The 22,983-nt window shown below is 43.8% G+C and overlaps 1 protein-coding gene and 2 non-coding genes across 3 annotated transcripts; 2 read left to right on the forward strand and 1 right to left on the reverse strand.

Moving 5' to 3' along the window:
• Positions 1–2,197: 2,197 nt before the first annotated feature.
• SIRT4 (sirtuin 4) lies at positions 2,198–14,690 on the reverse strand. The gene is made up of 5 exons (XM_060121161.1): positions 14,659–14,690; positions 10,801–11,298; positions 8,034–8,328; positions 7,695–7,907; positions 2,198–5,767 (listed from the first exon to the last, which is right to left on the reverse strand). Exons 2-4 carry the CDS (start codon positions 11,295–11,297, stop codon positions 7,755–7,757), a joined length of 945 nt encoding a protein of 314 aa, XP_059977144.1. The 5' UTR covers position 11,298; positions 14,659–14,690; the 3' UTR covers positions 2,198–5,767; positions 7,695–7,754.
• Positions 14,691–18,849: 4,159 nt separating this feature from the next.
• On the forward strand, positions 18,850–18,990 carry LOC132504569 (U4 spliceosomal RNA). Its single transcript, XR_009534957.1, has one exon. It is a non-coding gene; the product is annotated as a U4 spliceosomal RNA (small nuclear RNA).
• Positions 18,991–19,706: 716 nt separating this feature from the next.
• On the forward strand, positions 19,707–19,847 carry LOC132504616 (U4 spliceosomal RNA). Its single transcript, XR_009534998.1, has one exon. It is a non-coding gene; the product is annotated as a U4 spliceosomal RNA (small nuclear RNA).
• The last annotated feature ends 3,136 nt before the right edge of the window (positions 19,848–22,983 follow it).

Genomic DNA, 22,983 nt, shown 5'->3' on the forward strand with positions numbered 1-22,983 from the left:
GAACCCAAACCTGGATAATTTAGAGGAAAAGTGCCATCACACCATGAATTTGCTGAAGGCAGAATGAGGTGTCTTCATCACTTTTGTATCCCTATCTGCCTGGTACTGTCCTTGATACATGCGGCAGTCAATAAATAATTGCTGAATGAAGTGTTGGTCATTAGCTCTCAGGACCTTTTTGCAGGCAAGAACGGGACTATTGTCAAATGCAAATTCATCAAACCTAGGTAGAATGGCTCTCTATACATACTGTGCTACAGTATGACTGCAAGGGATACACAATTAAGTCAGACCTGGCCTCAGCCTTCAAAGAACTGTAAAGGTTACAAACGTCTTTCTTCTATGAAAGGCAACTGCACGCCCCTGTTTAGATGGAAGAAAAATAAGTTTCTTTTTCTTTTTTTTTGGTTGCGTTGGGTCTTAGTTGTGGCATGCAAGCTCTTAGCTGCGGCATGCATGTGGGATCTAGTACTGGGCCAGGGATTAAACCCGGGCCCCTTGCATTGGGAGCCCTCAGAGTCTTAACCACTGCGCCACCAGGGAAGTCCTGAAAAATAAGATTTTAGGGAACTGTTGCTTATTCCTATTTTTTTCGGTTGATAAACAACAAATAGAGAGTCACCCAAGTACTCCAACTGGGCTCTAAAAATATTCTCTGACGTAAAAACCTACCTCTTTTTATCATCCCAAGTGTTGGGGAAGAGAGAACTAATTCCTTTAACGATCTTTAAAGAGCATCTGCGGGATGCTCACTACAGGAAACGGAATACGGGAAACACTTGTACAGTAGCTGGACCGAGAGTAACACAATGTCTGGATTACGTACATCCCAGAAGCCACAGCATCTTCACAGTGCTTAGCACATCACACACGCTCATTAAATAATTGTTCAACGAAGGTAGAGCGTCGCGCAACGATTTTCCGCAGGCGAGGAAAAACCGCGTTGCCGTATTTACCTTTTCGGGTCACGTGACCGTGCGCGCCCAATCCTGTCAATCCGTTGGCCACACCCCAGGGACGGAGGATTATGGAGTAGGAAATGTGATTGGGTATCTTTTGGGCACGTGGCTCTCGGTTCCTCTTTTCTATTGGTGAACAGCGGCCCAGTCCCCAGCCTACCTCCGCGCCTCCCAGACTCAGGCCCCGCCCCTCTCGCGCTCGGTAGGAGGCGGGGTGGGGGGGGAGGAGGAGAGTCAGCGCAGGCGCAGTGGTTGGCGTCCTCGGAAGGTGGGAGGCGGTGCGCCCTTCAGAATCCGGCAGGGAGGACAGAGTGGGCGAGTCAAGTGTGAAAAGACGGTGACCTCCTGTGCGTGTGACGTTGGGGTCAACTTTCTTACCGTGCGCGTCCCTCTCTGGGTCTCTCATTCCCTGCACACACGCACCTCTTCCCCCAGCTCCCTCTACTAGTTTCCGGCTGGTAACTCCTCCGTTTCATTCATCCTGGGGAGGCACCGAGGGGACCAGGAAAGTGGGGTGCAGGAAATCAAAATGGAGCGAAAAGGAGGAATGGCCAAGGAGAGAAGCGAGTAAATTTCGGACGAGCCAAAGGCCTCTGGGGCGTCCCAAGTTCTCACTTGAGTGCCCACCCCCTTCAAGAGAAAAAGAAAAGGTGAAGGAATTTGCAGTTCTGACCATGTTTTTGCTTTTGCTGTTGCCTCTGTTTGGAATGATCTCCCTCTCCCCGCTTGGTGATTGCCTATTCACATTTTAGGACCCAACTGGGGTCACTCTGAAAGTTTCTTGAGCCTTGCCCTTCTTCCTTCTCAAAGTACAGTTGCTTAGTTACCCCACCGAATTTCGAGAACATTCAAAAGAGAGCGAGTTCAAAACTGGACTGGCTTTGATTACTGGCCTGGTCACTTTAGGTGACCTTGGGCAAGTTACATAAGGTGTGTGAGCTTCAGGATCCTCATCTTTCAAAAGAAGTAACAGTGCGTGGATCTTAGGATTGTGGGAATAAGGTGAGTAAATGCGTTGTAAAATGCTTCCTACAGTGCTTGTTGTAAATGTTCAATAAATACTGTTTCCGAAATAGAAGGAAGGATACTCTTTTTTTAACTTTTTGAATGAAAGAGCCTTTAAATTCTATAGTGCTTTACAATTTTCAAGTTTCATACACGATTTCATATAATCCCATCATAACCCCCCACCCCTATATTGCCCATCCCCCCTTCCCTCTCCCTACTGGTAACCACTCATTTCTCCTCTATATCTGTGAGTCTGCTTCTTTGTTTTATTGACTAGTTTGTTGTATTTTTTAGATTCCACATATAAGTGATATCATACAGTATTTGTCTTTCTCTGACTTATTTCACTTAGCATAATGCCCTCCAAGTTCATCCATGTTGCTGCAAATGGCAAAATTTCGTTCTTTTTTACGGCTGAGTAGTATTCCATTGTATATTTATACCACATCTTCTTTATCCATTCATCTGTTGATGGACACAGGTTGCTTCCATACCTTGGCAGTTGTAAATAATGCTGCTGTGAACATTGGGGTGCATGTATCTTTTCGAATTAGTGCTTTTGTTTCTTTCCAATATATACTCAGGAGTGGAATTGCTGGGTCATATCGTAGTTCTATTTTTAGTTTTTTGAGAAATCTCCATACTGTTTTCCACAGTGGCTGCACCAATTTACATTCCCACCAGTAGTATAGGAGGCTTCTGTTTTCTGGAAGAATATGCTTTATTTTCTTTAGAAAGGCTTTATTACATCAAGCAAAGCTTGGCTTTTGTAATTTTTTTTTTTTTTTAAAGACAAACAGGTACACAAAAAAGAAAAGTGGCTCTGGGGAAGATCCGAGTGAGTCTACTCTAAGGAATACTCAATAGGAGACAAAGGTTTGGCAGGTAGGATGGCTTCCCCTCCCACCCTCCTCCCATACTCTAGTGATAATGGCTGATATCTGCTTACTCTGTCAGGCACTGTGCTGTGAGCTACACATGCATCATTACCTTGTTTAGTCTTCGTAACCACTCAATTGGGTAGCTCCTATTATCCTCATTTATAGAGACTGAAGCTTAGATAAAACAACTTGCCCAAGTTCACCTAACTACTAAGTAGCAAGACAGGGTTGGAAATCCAAGTCTGTCTATTTTCTAAAACTTTCAGTGCCGTGCTATATTCCTTTTTTATTAAATCGAGAAAAAAAAATTCTGCTTTCTTGGATGAGTTTAATTTTCTTTTTTCTTCATGAAGTGGAATTGATCTCTTTTGTGACAGTAATTACGGAAACAATCTGGATCTCAGAGCACCATCTTGAATCTCAACAAGAATAATATATCTGGAATTAACTATTATAGCTGGTGGCAACCTTTGCTATTCCTCAGAGCAAGGTGACCAACTCATCTTTGTTTTAGCACTTCAAGTCCTACATCCGGAAAACCCCTCAGTACTGGGCAATCTGGGATGGCTGTTCACCCTACCTAGGAGTGTCGAATTTCCTATCCGTCCTGACTTTGATCCTCTCAGGAAATGTTTGGCATTCACTGAAGACTGGCCTTTATGCATGTCCAAGCATCTCATGTGGGATTAACTCATTCAGTGAGCTAACATGTTGTAAAATACTTTGCACAATGCTTGGGATATAGTGTGCTCAACAAATGCTATTATTTTATTTCTTATTATTTATTTTTTGGCTGCACCACACAGCACATGGGATCTTAGTTCCCCGACCAGTGATCAAACCCATGCCCCCTGCTGTGGAAGCACGGAGTGTTAACCACTGGACCACCAGGGTAGTCCCAACAAATGCTGTTATTTAAGGGAGAACTGAGAGGATATTCAATTTATGACAGCATGAAAGAAGGAATATGAGTTAGTGGGAAGGAGATTCGAGTATTCTGTACTTGTTTGCCTTCATGACTTATACTTACTAAAACTGTGATAGCAGAGCAGTTGTGGAAGCAACAAGGAAGGATATGACTGAAAGTCACAGCCAAAGCTGGGCTTATGCAGTTACAACCATGTAACCAGGGCAGTGAAAGCTGATAGCACCCGCTAGTAGAAGTCTGTTATTCCAACCGAGGGCACTTACAGCAGGTTGGGGACTGCTGTGCTGGTGGAGAGCAAAAGATGTAAAGTAAGGAGACCTGAGAAGCATCAGCTTCAGGAAATACCAGGTTCCTCTTGAGACAAACTTTTTGCAAAGAATTCCATCTCAGGAGGAAATATGAACAAAACAAACATTCCTAAGGCCCTCAAGACTCGGTTTCATAAATCGTGCCAGCATTAGGTGATGAAAGAGCCTGCCTTCCCTCCCTCGCAGCCTAACCTGCTCTCCACTGCCCACATTTTAACCATTCCTGGCCGGGTGTACTGTTGGCTTCTACTTCTACTTCAGGCTGACTTCCTTCTTACTATAATCTTCAGACAAGTAGGAAGCGTTGCTGTCTAAAAGAACTGGGAGAAAGATCTACTCGGATTCTCGTCCTGGCTCTGAAACAACATACTATGGCCTTAGGTAAGTGTGGATCTTAGTTTCCTCAAAAATAAAATGAAGGGGGAATGGACTAAATTTCCTCTCCTGTCATTCCATGCATGACTCTGTGACATATTCTGGTAAAGGATGAGAGTACGGGAGGTAACACATCCTCTGTGAGCCACTTGAGAGCAAGAGGTTGTATCTTTGTAGGCTTAGTACCTAAATACAGGCTAAATACAGTGTTGGTCAGTAACCGTTTATGAGATTTGTGGATGAGAATGGCTTCGGATTCAGAAGACCCAGATTTGAATGCAATTATTGGTGGTACTGACTGTGGGTAACTGAGCAAATCTGGTTTAGAGCACCTTAGCATCTCTATCTGCAAAAAAGCTGGAGTGAGATTTACCACAGCCTATGACTCTCCAGAATTAATGAATGGCTGTGAGCGAACCTACAGCTGTGCAGGTGAAAAGAACTCTGTGTTTTCAAGATCTTGGGTTATCCCAGTCAACTGAAATTTGCTTCCTAGGCAGATGCAGGATGAACATGTATTGCTTGCCCTGATTTTAGACAAAAGACTACCCAGAATAGGCTGTGATTCTTTCATCCGCTTCGCTTTTTGATGAGATCGTGCAGAAAGCTTTAGCCTGCGACAATGATTCTCTCTGGCTAACACAGTAATCAAACAAGTCTTGCTGCTTCCCTCAGCAAAAACAAATCAATTTAAGAACCCACTTGGGAATTCACTGTTTCCTCTCTGCAGACCAGGTTCAAGGCTGGTCTCATTCTGGCAGCTGAAATCAAGCAGAAATCCTTAGAGAACCGTGTCATAAAGCCACATTCACTTTTAGCTGATTAAAAAATATAAAAGTAACAGCCCACATACCTAATGTGCTATTTAAAAAAATGCTTCCTCTATTCCTTGGTTTATAAAAAATTCATTCATATCATTGTTCGTCTTTTCAAAAAATATATCAGAATGGTTCAGTTAAAGACATTTAAGCATTCGGAATTATAAATTAAGTTGTTTCCTTCCCCCTTTACCCACATTAGTGAGATCCCTAGGTTAGTACTCTGGAGGTACATATTTCCTGGGCTATTTCTTCTGCCTGATGAGATAAAAAGGGAGAGAAAGCAGTTTTCCTATCAAAAGAAGCTGCGGCTTTGAAAAAGTCCTCTTCAGGGGCAAATCTCATCAGCCAGAAGATTTTAATTCCTGGGCTCTGAAAGCTGCGGGGTTCAGAGATGGGCTGGCAGAGAGATGTCGGTTTGCTGCCCTCTGCAGGCGGCAGTTGGTAAGCCTCGATCAGTTAGAGGAAGCAGGGATGAATCCTTAGGGATCTGAAAAGAAATAAAACAAGTTAATGCCAAAATAAGCTGCCAGTGGGGTGGAGGAAATGATTGTGTACATCAGTCTACCATAAAAAACCCACAGCATTTAGGGAATGTCAAGATGGCCACTCTGTGCTGTTAGGTGCAAACAGGATGTAATAAAATACTGTACTGCTTGATTCAACTTTCGTAAGAATAGATTTAGATTTAGTTATACCAGAATGTTAGATTTTGGTTATCTCGGTAGTGGGATTATAGGTAATTTGTATTAAAATCCTTTTTACTTATCTGTATCATCTAAACTTTCTGTAATAAATATGTATTATTCTAGTAACAAGAACTAGTTAAAAAGTGATTTGCCAAGGCGACTTCTTGGGTGCTAGCAGTGTTCTGTTCCTTGATTTAGATGCTCTACATCGTCATCAAGCTGTCCACTCATGATGGCTGCGATTCTCTGTATGTCAGTATACTTCAATTAAAATGGTTTTTAAAAAGTGGTGTTACCGGGACTCTCACACATTGCTGGTGGGAATGCAAAATGGTGCAGCCACTTTAGAAGACATTTTGGCAGTTTCTTACAAAACTAAACATACTTTTGTCATATGATCCAACAGTCTCACTCCTTGGTATTTACCCAAATGAGTTGAAAACTTACATCCACACAAAGACCTCCACATGGATGTTTATAGCAGCTTTACTTTTTTTTTTTTTTTTTGCCGCGCTGTGCAGCATGTGGGATCTTAGTTCCCCCACCAGGGATCAAACCCGTGCTCCCTGTAGTGGAAGCACAGAGTCTTAACCACTGGACTGCCAGGGAAGTCCAGTGGCTTTATTCATAATTGCCAAAAAGTTGGAAGCATCCAAGATGTCCTTCAGTAGGTAAACGATAAATACCATGTTAGTGAACAGGGGCAAGGAGTATATGGGAATTCCTGCACTTTCTGCTCAATTCTGCTGTGAACCTCAAACTGCTCTAAAAAAAATAAAGTCTTTTTCAAACTGGCTGTACTCCTCTGGGAATATATTAAAAATTATTGAATTGTATGCAATAAATGAGTGAACTGTATGATATGTGAATTATATCTCAAAGCTGAAAAAAAAGCTGTTATATTTTTTTAAAGTGGTTGTACTCGTAGGTGAAAATATCAATAGATATAAAGTACTGACACATGCTACAATATGGATGAATCTTGAAAACATTATGCTAAGTGGAGAAGCCAGACACAAAAGGCTACATACTGTATGAAATGTCCAGAATAGGCAAAAACAGAAAGAAGATTAGTTGTTGTCAGGGACCAGGGGGTGGGGAATGGGGAATCACTGCTAATGGGTACAGGGTTTCTTCCTGGGATGATGAAAATGTTCTGGAATTAGTGGTGATTAATGTGCAACTTTGTGAGTGTACTAAAAACACGTTAATTATATACTTTTAAAGTGTACTTTTAAAGAGTGAACTTCATGGCCTAGGAATTATATCTCAATAAAGCTGTTATTTTTTAAAAATGGGGAAAAAGGTAATGGCAGATTTTGGAACATTGTCTTAAATAGCTGTGTGCCTAGAATTCAAAAATCAGTCTTTCGAACAATATACCGTAATGCACGTTAAAAAATTAGTTTCAATTAAGAATGGCCAGGGCTTCCCTGGTGGCGCAGCGGATGAGAGTCTGCCTGCCGATGCAGGGGACACGGGTTCATGCCCCGGTCAGGAAAGATCCCACATGCCGCAGAGCGGCTGGGCCCGTGAGCCATGGCCGCTGAGGCTGCGCATCCGGAGCCTGTGCTCCACAACGGGAAAGGCCAAAACAGTGAGAGGCCCGCGTACCGCAAAAAAAAAAAAAAGAATGGCCATACATTAAGAAACCTAGACCCTTCTCTCTTTTGTCAGTGCTCTCAGTTGAGCGGGAACTGGAATCTGGTATCTGAGAAGGCATTTTACCATTGGCAGCAGAATTCAAGTGAAAGTCCCAGTTTCCGGGTCTGGAATATCAGGCTGTGGTCAGCGTGGGTCTATTAAAGGCAGCAGCTCTCCGCAACGAGAATCCAGTTTCAGACATGCCAAGTCGTCCGACCGTGTGGGCCCGATGTTCAGTATTGCAATTGGCAGCTTCCTCTCCTGGGCAGTGAGGATGAACCTGTAGCCCGAGTACACCTGTCGGAGCAGAAGACGCAGATAAGAGCTCTCTAGAGGCAGGAAGAGATAAACCAATAGGGAGCCTCTCCCGGGCTCCCCAGCCCGCAAAGGGGGCAGTTACCATCCCGACACCAAGTCAGTTACCTGCAAGGACGATCCCACCACCAGGAGGGAGTCGGCTTCTTTTACCTGCTTGTGCACAAAATCAACCTTGTCAGGGTTCACCGTGTCCCCGAAGAAGACGACGTCTGGTTTCAGGGGCCCCCCACATCGAGAGCAGGGCGGGACCTGGAAGCTCTGTACCTGCTCCTCAGTGAGAAAGACGTCACCGTCCGGAGCCAGGCCATGGGCCTCAGCGCTCCAGGTGGGGTTCAGGACTTCAAACCGCTCTTGCAGTGCCCCTCGGGGAGTCTGCTCACCGCAGCCCAAGCAGAGGACCCTGAAACCAGAGAGGAGGCCAGCTGTGCTGGAGAGGCACAAAGCTACTGAAGACCTTTCACCCCCAACCATCTCTAGCTCCTCCGTCACCACTTTCTTTCCCTGACACCCACCGTGTTTTCCCCGCTTTATTAATACCTTTTCATGACCTCTTTAGCTACCACCTTCCTTCCACTGCCAACCTTCTAGAAGAACGTGCATCTGTTTCCTTACTACACACTCCCTGCTTAAACCTTCTGCTAGCTCACTTTTATCCTTAACATGACTGCAAAGCCTTTACCACATTTTACTTAGTGCCAAAACCAGGGTTTTTTTTCCCCCTTCCTCCTCCATCCTCTGCTCTAATCATCTGCTGTAATTGCCGCTGTCCATTGCCATCTTCTCTTTAAAACACTTTCTGGGGAATTCCCTGGTGGCCTAGTGGTTAGGATTCCGGGCTTTCACTGCCAGGGCCCAGGTTCAGTCCCTGGTCAGGGTAATAAGATCCCACAAGCTGCATGGCCCTCCAAAAAAAAAAAGAGAAATTTGAGTCCTTTGTCCACTGCTCTGTGCCCATCGCCCATAACAGTGTCTGCACATAGCAGGCACTCACTAAATAGCTGTTGAAAGAAAAATGGAAGTTGGTTCCTCTTCTGCTCCTCCAGCCTCCAACCTGTTTTCTTTCCACTGTCCCTTCCTGGGGTGTCTCTGTGGTCACTGCTACAGTGCCTCTGTGCTAACAGTTTCCTCCTCTATACAGGACTCCACTCCTGCCCTCTCCCCCAAAGTTTAGTCCAAGTCTCCTTGATGGTCCTGTCAAACTTAACTTCTGTCTTCAATCCCCCTCCACAGCTTCTCCATCACCTTCCTCCAGTTACTTGGGCTGAAACCCTTGGAAAAAAACTTGTTACTCAGTTTTCTCCCTTTACTCTCTATCTAGTCAATCATCAGACTGTGTTGGCTTTTTTTTTTTAACTTAAAAGGCCTCCTATGAAATGACAAGAAGTCTTGGATTTGTTTTAAAATATTTCAAAAGAGACAGAGAAAGGATAGGTAGACACGGTAAAATCTTGATAAAACTCTTTGGATCTGGGTGATGGTATGTGGGAGTTCATCATACTACTCTCTTTATTTTTGTGGATGTTTGAAATTTTCATCATTAAAAAAAATTTTAATGGACCCATAGCCATCCTTAGCTCTCCCATCCCCTGATGCCACCTTGGTCTGAGTCTTTCCAGCTGACTTTCCTGAGCCACTCTAACTCTCTAATCCTGTCCAGGCTTCCTCAAATGCTATTTTTATCATATTGCTTTCTTGCTCAGAAACCACTAACAGTACCCTTTGGTCTCTCACAACAGACCCAAATTGCACTGCATGATTTTCAAATGCATCCAGGATTTGGGTCTAGCCTTCCCAGACAATCTGATTTCATACTAGCCTCCAACGAGACCAGGCCAGACTCTACAAGTTCCCCTCATTTGGAAAGCCCTCTTTCCCCTCCTTTGCCTAGTCATACCTGAGCTATTCTCCAGCCCCACCTCACCCATAAAAGATTACTCCAATCTTTACTAACTCTGTTTCTCTGAACCTGTAAAACATGTCTGTCAAGAACCACATAATTTAACAATCACGTGTGGAGTGGTTTGTTGTTAAACCTGTTATTTTTGCGTCTCCCACCAAACAGATTACAAAATTCTCACATATTAAGCAGACCACGTTTTATATTTTGGTTTTGACCTCTCCACACCAGCAAGTGGCACACCAGTAGCACACCACGTGTTGCAGACACCCAATAAATAGTCTATGACTGGCAGACTGATTTCAGTCCTCAGAGGGTGATCTCTGGGGCTTACAGATAAGGAAACGGTCTCCAATTAGATACAAGTTACTGCCAGGGCTACATATGGTCATTTCATCAATATTTATTGGGTTCTGGCTATCCTGTGATCTATGTATCTAGGCACTGGAGACCCAGCAGTTTGTAGCATACGCTCTGCTCATAGTTCCCTCGGGACACTCAGAGGGCACCTCCCACAGTTCTCTTATAAGTTCCAGTGTCTCTCCTGTTTAGGGAGTTCCCTGGCCATGGAAGCCTTCTCCGGAGGAGCAGAGTCAAGTGTTAGGGAGTTAATTCCCCCAGAGTGACCCTCAGCCAATGAAGGATGGGAGGCAGTGGATAAACACCCCAGTTCCCCTTGACTTCCAGTGAGACGGTTCTGAAGCTGCTCTACAGTCAGAGAGCCCCTGACACGCTTGAGCCCCAGATGCCCCAAGCAGTAACCCACTCATTAGCAAAACCTTACCCTGCCTTTCCCACTTCCCTGTTTCACTTCCCATTCCCTCACTGAGTTTGCTGGGATCAACCCCAAAGTAAACAACTTCCTCCCAAATCATTTCCTCGTGGTCTAACGAAGACAACAGTGACCAGGACGGCCAAGGTCCCTGCTCTTATGGAGCACATGTCTGCATTCACACTGTTTAGGCTTTCCTGCACCTGTGCATGCATCCGTGGAGTTCTGTCAGGCGCTGACTCCCCGCCTTGGTGTGCAAGGCATCCACATTTTGGGTCACCAACCAGGACAGCTTTCCGAATCTCTCCCAGTTGCTCAAAGCCCAGTGTGCAGGGTTAGGCTGGTGGGAGGAGAACTGAGGCCAGCCCACAAAGTTTCTCGCCCAGTACCGCTGGCGGATTTGAGCGATCCGTACAAAATCCCCATGCTGGATGGGCCTCCGGTCCGTGCGGGCATAAAGTCCCACCTTTTCTGACCTGTAGTCTGGGATTCCCGACTCAGTGGAGATTCCTGCCCCAGTCATCACTAAGAGTCTCTTGGAAAGGGTGATAAAGCGCTGTAACTCTTTGACCTTCTCAGAGTCCAGAGGAGGACTTGGTGGCACAAATAACCCAGTGGATCCGCGTGAGCACTGCTGGCTGAGGTTTGGCACCCAGCGGCCTTTTGCTGTCCTGAAAGTTAACCCAAAGCTCATCCTCATTCTAGAGAGGGAAAAAAAAAAAGCATCAAGTGAGAAACTGGGTTTTGAAAACCAGGGTAACCAAGGGAAGGGGGGAGGGGCAAGATGGGGAAGAGGATTAAGAGGTACAAACTACTATATATAAAATAAATAAGCTACAAGGATATATAGTACAACACAGGGAATATAGCCAATATTTCATAATAACTATAAATCGAATATAAACTTTAAAAATTATGAATCACTAAGTTGTACACCTGAAAATGTCAACTACACCTAAATTTTTTTAAATTTTAATTTAATGAAAAAAAACCCACAAAACTGATGAATGGGTAAACAAAATGTGGAGTATATAAATGAAACAAGATTAACCAAGGGTTGTTAATTGTTGAAGCTGGGTGATGGGTCCATGGATGGGGGTTCATTATATTACCTATCTCCACAATAAAAAAAAAATTGGTGGTGGGAAATTCCCTGGCAGTCCAGGGGTTAGGACTCTGCGCTTTCACTGCTGAGTGTGCAGGTTCAATCCCTGGTTGGGGAACTAAGATCCCACAGGCCATGCAAAAAAAAAAAAAAAAAAAAAATTTTTTTAAAGTAATTTCTTAGAGGAATGTTTGGATTGCAGATGCTCTAGTATGCCCAGAACAGTGGAAGTACAGAAATGCCAAAAGCCATGAGATGAAGGAAAAAAAAACTTCCCCCACAAAAAGAGAAAAAAAAAAAGAAGGAAGGGGGAGGGGAATGGCAGGGGGAGGGGGAGGGACAGGGAGAAAAGAATGGAGAAGTTTGAAGAGAAGCTAAAATGTGGAATGCTTTGCCTTAGAGGTAGACAAAACTCCAATATCTGGACCATATTAGCTTAGCAGTCATATAGTATTTGGAGAAAACATATTTGAAATTAAATAGACAGTGAACTAGGGCAGGTAACTGAAACATATGCCTGCCTCATGTTGCCCTTGATCTAGACAAAAATGAAAGCAAGAGCACACGATTATCAACAGAATAGAGATAAAAAAAGGGCTAAGCTTAGCCTAAAAATATATAGACAAACCCTAACTAACTCTAGGCAAGAAACTAAAAAATAAAGAATGGAGGGGTAGCATCCTTATTTCCCCAAAACAGCCCACCCTAAACAGGATTTGGGAGCAGGTTACTAATGAGATTTCAACTTACATCTGGAAGCTGCCAACCCAAAAGGTATCTAATAATCAGCAAACTGGTACTTTGAAATATTTTATGAGAAGGGTGACAAGAGCCAACAGCACCATATTGAGAAATGGCTGGGGAATAGGAATTTGTTGGCATTGCATACAATACTGTCCTCTGAAAGATAATATCTAGGTATGAGAAAAATGTACCGGAGAGTAGTACAGGTTTTTACCTAATAAGAAGGCTATCCAGGGACTTCCCTGGTGGTGCAGTGGTTAAGAATCCGCCTGCCAATTCAGGGGACATGGGTTCAAGCCCTGGTCCGGGAAGATTCTCACAGGCTGCAGAGCAGCTAAGCCCGTGCAACACAACTACTAAGCTTGCGCTCTAGAGCCCGCGAGCCACAACTACTGAGCCCGCGTGCCACAACTACTGAAGCCCACATGCCTAGAGCCTGTGCTCGGCAACAAGAGAAGCCCCCACAATGAGAAGCCCCCGCACCGCAAAGAAGAGTAGCCCCCACTCGCTGCAACTAGAGAAAGCCCACGCGCAACGATGAAGACCCAATGCAGGCAAAAAAAAATTAAAAAAAAAAGAAAGCTATCCAACCAGACCATATTTCCAGGGGTGGATTCCATGCTTATGAGAACAGCCTACTGATAGTGAATTAATCAATGACCGCAATACCTGGAAGGACAGCTCCCAGATAAACAATTCACTTGAAAGGTAAGCCCCCTTCCCCCCACAGATACTTAGAGTGTATTTATAATCTTGCTTTGTAATCCAAATCAATCTTTGGTAAAATCTGGAAGGGTGTGAGCTAGTTCAGCATCTAATAACTCACGGATGTAATGAACACTGGGGCCCCAGGCTTAGAGAAAAAATTGACCTTTGCTAGGGGTGTGTTGGTAAACTGGCTTCCCCTTTACCCTCCTCCTCAAAAAAAGATAAAATAAAATAATCCTATCATGGCCAGTTTCAGGCTACCAATGGTTTATCTAACAACTGGCCAGTAAATTCCCAAATATTTAACAACTGACCCTCACCAGTACAAACTGACTCCACACCCTCCTGGGTCCTTTGAAGTCCAACCTGAAACAACAAGCCTACCTTTTTATTATCTTTTTAGTAATTTGTTTTGGTCAAGAATTTCTAATATGTTCCACAAAATAAAACTTTGTCCCCACACTAGACTATTTCATAACAGCCCAAGCCAATCTGTCTTCCTGATCTCCTAAGAACCTACAGCCAGAGCTCTCCTATGCTGGGGCCATCAGATGAAAATTAACTATGGCTGGCAAATCTGCCAAGGCTTTCTGCATCCAAGGGAAACTGCATATTTTGGTTTCTGAAAAGAAAGGGGGGGGCTCTAAAAAATAAAATCTATTTTAAAAAGGAGGGAGGTAAACTAAAAAATTGATAAAGCAGAAATCTAGCATAATATAAGGCCTATTCTGTCTCTCCCAGTAACAGCTGGCTGGTCAGAACTGAATTTCTTATAAACTTCAAAAAGTTAATGGTTTACCTCAATATCTTTTTTAAGTCCCTTAATTGCTCATTGTTAATATATGACTATATCTAAAGATGTCTCTATCAGAGGAATACATTTATATTTTTAGTTAATACTATCCCTTGGGGGACCGTGTGTCCCATAAACCTACTTCCCATTTTATAAATCAGAATTATTTTATTTCTTCATAAACTAAAGAAGCACATTAGCGTTCCAGTTTAGCTGATGAAACTGTTGCTCAGACTTTTCGAGATTTTGATTTTATTAATGTAATTAAGCACATGCATACCTTTTATTCTATTTCCCCCATATTCTGTTAGTTTACCCTCAATTGCAAATAGGGCTTCTTGGACAAGGTGAAGGGTAGTGAGACCTGACAAGGCATTCTACCCCAGCTTTTTCTAGCTGTAAAAACAAGGCCTTTATGTAATATTAGATAAAATGCAGAAATTCTCTAGTGACACGCACCCCATATGTAAACATTATTTTATGCTGGGCTTTCCAGATCTGGGATCAGGACCCTGACTTCTCCCTGACATTCCACAGCAGTGAACAGCTAAACAGATAATCCCGATTCCTGAGACCGGAGGGCTCGGGAAACCCCGCTGAAAAGACGCTCTGTTGTAACAGCTGCTCTCTCCCAGGTCCTATCAAAGGGCAAAGAGGAGAAGTGGAATCCTCAATTTATAGAAACCTGCAGCCCACACAGAACTCACTTACCTTTCACAGCTTAAGGGACACTCCGCGCCCGACAGGGGGACCGACTGGCTGTATTTGCACTTTGGGAAATGTAGTTCATTAACCTGAAATGATGCAAGAAAAACTACAAGTCCCACAAACCTCTGGGCTTCACAATCGAGGGACCCAGGTTTTCCAGTAGCGTCCCCTGTTGGCCTTTTGTGGTCAGAGGCTTCGAACCCTGGTACGCGATGTGCAGCTGTCTACCTAGCCATCATCTCTTCGAGAGAAGCGGTTAGAGCTTGTACGTCATTGTTCTGAGTGCAAAATAGTACATCCAAACAGCGTTAACTTAGGAATTCATTCTTTAGAAGCTTTAGTAATGGATCTAGGTTTGACTCATCCTCAACTTCAGTGTTTCAGAACCTTTCCACTCATGGAAACGGAATCAAGTTCCCACCTTGCAGTGAGCTGTGAAGAAATACATTCACAAATAGCTGAAAAACTGATGTTTTTACAGTTAAAATGAACAATTAAAGTGAAATATAATATACAGGGACTAATGTGTTTACCCACGTGGCTTCTCCAACTTTCTCATCTTTTTTTTTTGTTTGTTTTGGCTCCGTTGGGTCTTCGTGGTTGGGTCTTCAGGGTTGGGTCTTCCTTGCTGTGTGCAGGCTTTCTCTAGTTGCAGCCAGTGGGGGCTACTCTTCGTTGTGGTGTGAGGGCTTCTCATTTTGGTAGCTTCTACTGTTGCGGAGCACGGGGTCTAGGCGCCCCGGCTTCAGTAGTTGTGGCACATGGGCTTAGTTGCTCCGCAGCATGTGGGATCTTCCCAGACCAGGGCTCGAAACCATGTCACCTGCTCTGGCAGGCAGATTCTGATTCTTAACCACTGCGCCACCAGGGAAGTACCTTATTTCTCATCTTGTGTTTTTACTAAATTAACCAACACAATGCCTGGGTCTTACCCCCAGAAATTCTGATTTAATTGGTCTGGGGAGACACTTGGGCACCAAGTCGGTTTACAAACCTCACAGTTGTTTCTAATATGTAGCCAGTGAGAACCACTGATCTGTAGCATTGCCTAAATAAGACATCAATTTCTAAGTGTTTTAGAACATATCAAAGGATATGCTAGCACTGACCTTGAAGACCACTCTAAGGAACCACTTCCCCCATTTTAAAATGAAGTGAGGGGAATTCCCTGGAGGTCCAGGGCTTTCAGCTTTAGGCTCCGAGCTTTCACCGCCGAGGGTACAGGTTCAATCCCTGGTCGGGGAACTAAGATCTCGAAAGCCACTCGGTGCCGCCAAAAACAAACAAGCAAACAAACAAAACTGAAGCCCAGAGGAGTAGTATGAAAGCTGGAGTCAGAGTCTGACTCTCATTGAATGCATAGCAGTAAATATTGGTAAAGTAACCCATTTCAGTAGTTTGGGAGCAATATCTCCAGCCACACCTCAAATAGGTCACTGGGCTGAGAGAGCCACCTGACATGAGTATTTTTTTTTTTTTGCAGTACGCGGGCCTGTCATTGTTGTGGCCTCTCCCGTTGCGGAGCACAGGCTCCGGACGCGCAGGCTCCGGACGCGCAGGCTCAGCGGCCATGGCTCACGGGCCCAGCCTCTCCGTGGCAGGTGGGAAGATGGCATGTGGGATCTTCCCGGACCGGGGCGCGAACCTGTGTCCCCTGCATCGGCAGGCGGACTCTCAACCACTGCGCCACCAGGGAAGCCCGACGTGAGTCTTTTGTACCTTAGTTAACCTGACCACATTGGCTGGGAAAAAATTTTAAAAAGGATTAAAATATAGACTGGGGGGCTTCCGTGGTGGCGCAGTGGTTAAGAATCTGCCTGCTAATGCAGGGGACACGGGTTCAATCCCTGGTCCGGGAAGATCCCACACTGTGGAGCAACTAAGCCCGTGCGCCACAACTACTGAACCTGCACTATTGAACCTGTGTGCCACAACTACTGAAGCCCGCGCGCCTAGAGCCCATCCTCTGCAACAAGAGAAGCCACGACGATGAGAAGCCCGCCCATGGCAACAAAGAGTGGCCCTGGCTCGCTGCAACTAGAGAAAGCCCCCACACAGCAAGAAGACCCAACACAGCCAAAAGTAAAAACAAATACATTGATTTTTTAAAATGTATACTGGAAAAAAAAATGTATACTGGGAACTTTTATGAAGTCAAAAAATTATAGGGCTTCCCTGGTGGTGCAGTGGTTAAGAATCGCCTGTCAGTGCAGGGAACACGGGTTCGAGCCCTGGTCCGGGAAGATCCCACATGCCGCGGAGCAACTAAGGCCCTGCGCCATAACTACTGAGCCTGCGCTCTAGATCCCACGAGCCACAGCTACTGAGCCTGCGTGCCTAGAGCCTGTGCTCCGCAACAAGAGAAGCCACCGCAATGAGAAGCTCGTGCACTGCAACAAGAGTAGCCCCCGCTCGCCGCAACTAGAGAAAACCCGTGCACAGCAACGAAGACCCAGTGCAGCCAAAAATAAATAAATAAAAATAAATAAATAAAATTTAAAAAAAGAAAACAAAATTGTAATCCAGAATATTTTCTGCACACATGGGTATTTGATTAAAACCTATGGAAATGTCAAAACATGACACTACCCCCAATCCCAGGCAAATTTTATTGTGGAAAACTTCAGAGCCACTTTATTTTTCCAGTTCTTCAAGTGGAATAAGCATCATTAAAAGACTGGCCAGGAACACAGGATTATTGTGCTTTTAGGCACCAAAGAATTTCATGTTCTGGGGAGAAGTTAGCTGAGTTTTCTATTTTTCTTAGTGCTGGGAAGTCATCTGTGGAAGATGAAGTCATCCAAGACAGCTGGTGAAACAATTTCCCTTGATAGCTACTGACAGGGTGTAATGAGCCACCCAATCGAGACATTCTCAAGGGCTGAGAAGTTCTTTGGATGACCCTTGTCTTTTTATTTCTCACAACTCCACCACACTAGGAATTAATGACAAAGTCCTTGGCTGGATCAAAATCAAATATTCTAAATTAATCAGACTGTTAGCCTTTCTTTTTTCCTGCTGTTTTTTCCTACCCTGCCAATTATGGCTGTGGGGAAAAAATTAACTACACATCAGCATCAAATAGGCCTTTTTATGTCATTTTTACATCTAGTTGATGACTACATAAATGTTCAGTGAGCAATACTTTGAACGTTTCATGTTTGAAAGTTTTCATAATGAAATTTGGGGGGAAATATTTTCTCAGAGTACTAGTTGCATCTTAGTGAGTAGCAAAAACCAAAAGTCTTTTGGAGAGTACAGCTCAGAGCTGAAACAAGTTCAGACATAGGTTTCTAGTAGCTTTCCACTTGCCAAGCCAGTAACAGTGAAAGTTACTTCAAACTCATGAACTGTAGAAATAGCCTCTCTCCTCTGAATTAAGATGTCCACAGAAAACCCTTCCAGGTTAAACATAGCACATCATCCAGAAATTCTACTTCTAGATATAAACACAAAAGAATTGAAAAGAAGGACTCAAACTGATACTTGTATGTCAATGTTCATAGAAGCATTATTCACAATAGCCAAAAGGTGGAAGCAACCTCCTGTCAATCAAAGAATAAATGGATAACAAAATTCCATACAGTAGAATATCAGCCATAAAAAGGAACGAAATTCTGAAACATACTACAATATGGATGGACCTTAAAAACAAGGTATGAAATAAGCCAGACACAAAAGGTCAAATAATTGTGTGATTCTCTTATGTGAGGTACTGAGAGTTGCCAAATTTATAGAAAGTGGAATAGAGGTTGCCAGGAGCTGTGGGAGAGAGGAATGGGGAGTTAGTATTTAATGGGAAGTTTGTTTGGAATGATGAAAAAGTTCTGGAGATGTACAGTGGTGATGGATGCTGAACTTAGAAATGGTTCAAATGGTAAATTTTATGTTATGCATATTTTACCACAGCACCCTTACACTGAGCACATTTCTCATCCTCCCCAATTTATAGTCTGAATTAAGTTTATTAGCATGTTCCCTCCCACAATGCTTTGCTTCATTCTCCACTCAAAACTAAGTGAAATCAAGCAACTGAATACTGAGAAACAGCTTATATATTTCCGAGACATCTTAATATGATTGTATAATTTTCACCCCACTAATAATTAAGGGTTTTGCCTTGAGGCGCCAACTCACCTTTCTGAAATAGGAACCTTGCTTATTGGGAACGATGAGTAGGGGGTTATATTCTCTAGCTTTGCGCAGTGGCAGTATCGTAGCCAATGAGGTTTATCCGAGGCGCGATTATTGCTAATTGAAAACTTTTCCCAATACCCCGCCGTGACGACTTGAAATATAGTCGGCATTGGCAATTTTTGACAGTCTCTACGGAGACTGAATAATGCAAGTTTGAAAGACAGTATGTGTTTCATAACCACCGTAAACCTACGGGAGAATACGTTGGAAGTCCTAAGTCACAAACAGCGTGGAAGAAACGCTGAGAGTTCAAAATGACCAGTAGCTATATGCCCAACTTAAAATTTTCACCGTTATCAGGTAGGGAATTGCCTTGCTAGAAAATCCTAGCACGTGTTACTGTCGTTTTACGTTTCGATTTCAATAAAAGCGATTAGCTTTTGTTAACAGTTCGTTTCATACCTGTTCCTCAGTTTTAGTTCGTTCATTACACTTGCGTGTTAGTTGTTGTCCAAGTCGTATTAATAATTGAGTTTTTTATTTCTTAATATTTATTTTTCTGGTTTTAACACCAACACTTCCATTTACTCGTCCCCTCTCGCATTACTCTCCGTTTCGGTTTTTTTCTTGTCGCTGTTCTTTAGAACGCGAGTCTTACCCGCAGCGTCTTGGTGATGTCATGGTAATTTGCATAAAATTCTCCAGCGTCCTTAGCGAAAGGCGTTCTTATTTTCGAAAGGTTAGGGTTCGACAAGAGTTGCTCTAATACCCGGCAGCTCTTCGCGCACACGTGTTTTAAACAGGAATGTGTGCAGGGAAAGGCTTCCTATTTCCCAGCTCGTTGTTAGTCGCTCGCCCTCACGGTAAAGACAGTTGTCATCCATGGGGGAGGTAGGTGCGTGCTCACGCTCTCTAGCTTTGCGCAGTGGCAGTATCGTAGCCAATGAGGTTTATCCGAGGCGCGATTATTGCTAATTGAAAACTTTTCCCAATACCCCGCCATGACGACTTGAAATATAGTCGGCATTGGCAATTTTTGACAGTCTCTACGGAGACTGAGCGACGCATGTTTAATAACAGATATTGAACACTTAGTTTCTTAGATCGTTGAGATTTTTTTCGGTTTTTCCTTATTCTTACTAAAGCATTCTTGGGCTTTATCTTTAAAAGTGGGTGGTGAGTCTGTTCTGTGTTTTCCGAAGGTCACGGGTTGGTAGAAACCGATATGAGCTTCAAAACCTGTCGTTTAAGCATTTCCTTTTATAAGCGACTAAAGAGAAAAAACGCAGTGGGTTTTTTCAGGTTGTACTGTAGAGTCCTGGGCACAGCTTCGCTTGCAATTAAATCCCTTTATTCTTAGTGGGGTACTGATTTCCACTATAACGGCTGCGTATAGTCTTGTGCTGTTAAGAGGATCAGGCGTGTCCACGAACAGAAGACCTGAGGAGTCCGAGCTCTAGGCGTGACAGATACAGCTGGACGTGTTTAAGCCACCACCCATAAAATATTTTTCTGTTCTCTAGCAAAAGAATGCGGCTTGTCAGGGTGAAGGTGGTGGAACAGCGTCTACTGATTGAAAGCAGCACACTGTGGAAAACCGACCTAGCGGCAGATCAGACACAGTCCCTGCTTCAAGGAACTCACCGTTGTGAACACACAGATAAACAACATAATTACAGATTATTTCGATGTTATAGAGAGATGTGATGGAGCCATCCAGAAGACCAGCCGAGTTCCAACACCACCCACTATGGAGCACTTATTGTGTGCCAGACTCCGCATGAGCTGCTTACTTCCTGTGCCAGACTCCATGCAAAGTGCTTAAGATGCTTTGTTTCATTTAATTCTTACAGAAACCTTTCTCCCCATTCCTTTTTTTTTTTTACAAACAGCTCTACTGAGGCATAATTGATATTCAATAAACTGCACATATTTAAAGCCTACGATTTGATGAGTTTTGAGAACATATATACACCCATGAAACCATTACTGCAAACCAGCTGGCGAACACATCCATTACTCCCCAAAGTTTCCTGATGTTCCTTTGCAATCCATCCCTCCCTTCCAACTCTCCCCACTACCCCTCCCCCATTCTGTCGCTATAGATTAGTTTGTATTTTCTAGAATTTTATAGGAACGGAATCTACGGTATGTGATTTTCTTGAGATAGACTTTTTTCATCAAACAATATGTCCTTGCAGTTCATCCAGGTTGTTGCATGTATCACTAGCTCATTCTTTTTCCTTGCTGAGTGGTATTCCATTATATGGAAGTACCAGGGTTTGTTCAACCATTCACCCATGGAAGGACATTTGAATTGTTCCTAGTATTTTGCTATCATAAATAAAGCTGCTAAGAGCATTCCTGTACAAGCTTTGTAAGAAGCTGTCAAATTATCTTCCAGAGTGGCTTTCCATTTCCATTTTAGTTTCCACCTGCAGTTTTAAAAAATCTAGGCAAGTGCCCCTGACTTTTTTTTTTAATTAATTAATTAATTTATTTTGGCTGAGTTCGGTCTTTGTTGCCACGCGTGGGCTTTCTCTAGTTGCCGCAAGTGGGGTCTACTCTTCGTTGCGGTGCACGTGCTTCTCATTGCGGTGGCTTCGGAGCACAGGCCCTAGGCGCGTGGGCTTCAGTAGTTGCCATACGTGGGCTCAGTAGTTGTGGCACACGGTGTCTGTTGCTGCACGGCATGTGGGATCTTCCCGGACTAGGGCTTCAACCCGTGGCTTCTGCATCGGCAGGCGGATTCTTAACCACTGCGCCACCAGGGAAGCCCCCGCCCCGCCCCCGCTGCCTTTTCTCTTTCCTTCATGACACTGATTTTTTGAAGAGTCCGAGACAGTTATCGTGTAGAAGCCTCACATTCCAACTTCACTGACTGTGTTCCCTTTATTTCCTGTAACCAAGACTTGATTCGATTCAACAGAACTTCAGAGATAGCGTTAGGAACTTTGTATTGCATCTGCCACTATAATCGATGCTGAGTTTAAGCGCCAGGGTAAAGCAGTAACTGGTCTCTCTCTATTGTAAAAGTGCACTTTCCCCTAGGTAATCAGTAATCTGTGGAATGAACAATCCTTGACATTTGGTAATAAAAGCCCTTTGCTTTCCACAACTACTCCCTTAAACCACTTCCTGATCAGTCATCAAAATATGGCTAAGTAAGATAAATTAATGTCACTTCTTCTCTGGAACCCAGGGTAGGTTTGCTGGGACCAAGGAATACCCTGTGTTCAGGACCTGTGGTCCCAGGAAAGGGAAGAAGAGTCCCCTGCGGAGCCAATGTATTACAATTGAGCAAATATGATGGAAAGAGGGGGTCAGTGATAACTACCCAAAGGGGCATCCTGAAGACCCCACTAGATTGTGGGAACTACAAGAGGAGACGACATGTGCTACCCAGAGGCTGAAATTTCAAGGAGCTAAAAATTTCCTTGATAGTGTGGTCTGAAAATGCACTCCAACCATTTCTTTTCATCTTAGCTGGTTGCCAAGATGAATAATCTGGGTGTCAGAACAGGCCTGGAGGAGACAGAACATGAATGCTCCCTCCCATGGCAAATTTTGTATTGATTGGAAAGTCAGATGATGCTCTGGCAAACACTCATGTGAATGTGTGTGTGTGTGTGTGTGTGTGTGTGTGTGTGGTTTTCTTAGAATTTATAATAGCAAGTAAGTAAAATAATGACTCATTTGTAAGCATACAAGAAAGAAAAGCATGGAAAAACCACCAAGGGACTTCCCTGGTAGCGCAGTGGTTAAGAATCTGCCTGCCAAGGCAGGGGACACGGGTTTGAGCCCTGCTCCAGGAAGATCCCACATGCCGTGCAGCAACTAAGGCCATGTGCCACAACTACTGAGCCTGCTCTCTAGAGCCCATGCGCCGCAACTACTGAGCCCGTGTGCTGCAACTACTGAAGCCCGCGTGCCTAGAGCCTGTGCTCCACAAGAAGATGAAGCCACCACAATAAGAAGCCTGTGCACCACAGCGAAGAGTAATCCCCACTCACCACAACTAGAGAAAGCCCGCGTGAAGCAACAAAGACCCAATGCAGCCAAAAATAATGAGTAAATGGATTTGCCTTAAAAAATAAATTAATTAAATAAATAAATAATAAATACATTTTTTTTTAAAAACCCACCAAAAATATGAACAAAAAGCTTAAGGAAAGCAAAACAACTAATTTA

This window comes from Lagenorhynchus albirostris, chromosome 14, assembly GCF_949774975.1.
Source record: "Lagenorhynchus albirostris chromosome 14, mLagAlb1.1, whole genome shotgun sequence".
Taxonomy (NCBI): domain Eukaryota; kingdom Metazoa; phylum Chordata; class Mammalia; order Artiodactyla; family Delphinidae; genus Lagenorhynchus; species Lagenorhynchus albirostris.

What these genes read in the sequence shown, in the direction of transcription:
- SIRT4 (XM_060121161.1), bottom strand. Translation starts at nt 11,297, where the DNA reads ATGAGGATGAGCTTTGGGTTAACTTTCAGGACAGCAAAAGGCCGCTGG. An exon ending in CTCCACGGATGCATGCACAG is followed by an intron (nt 8,329 to 10,800) that starts GTGCAGGAAAGC and finishes CTCTGGTTTCAG; the next exon opens with GGTCCTCTGCTTGGGCTGCG. An exon ending in TGGTGGGATCGTCCTTGCAG is followed by an intron (nt 7,908 to 8,033) that starts GTAACTGACTTG and finishes CTGCTCCGACAG; the next exon opens with GTGTACTCGGGCTACAGGTT.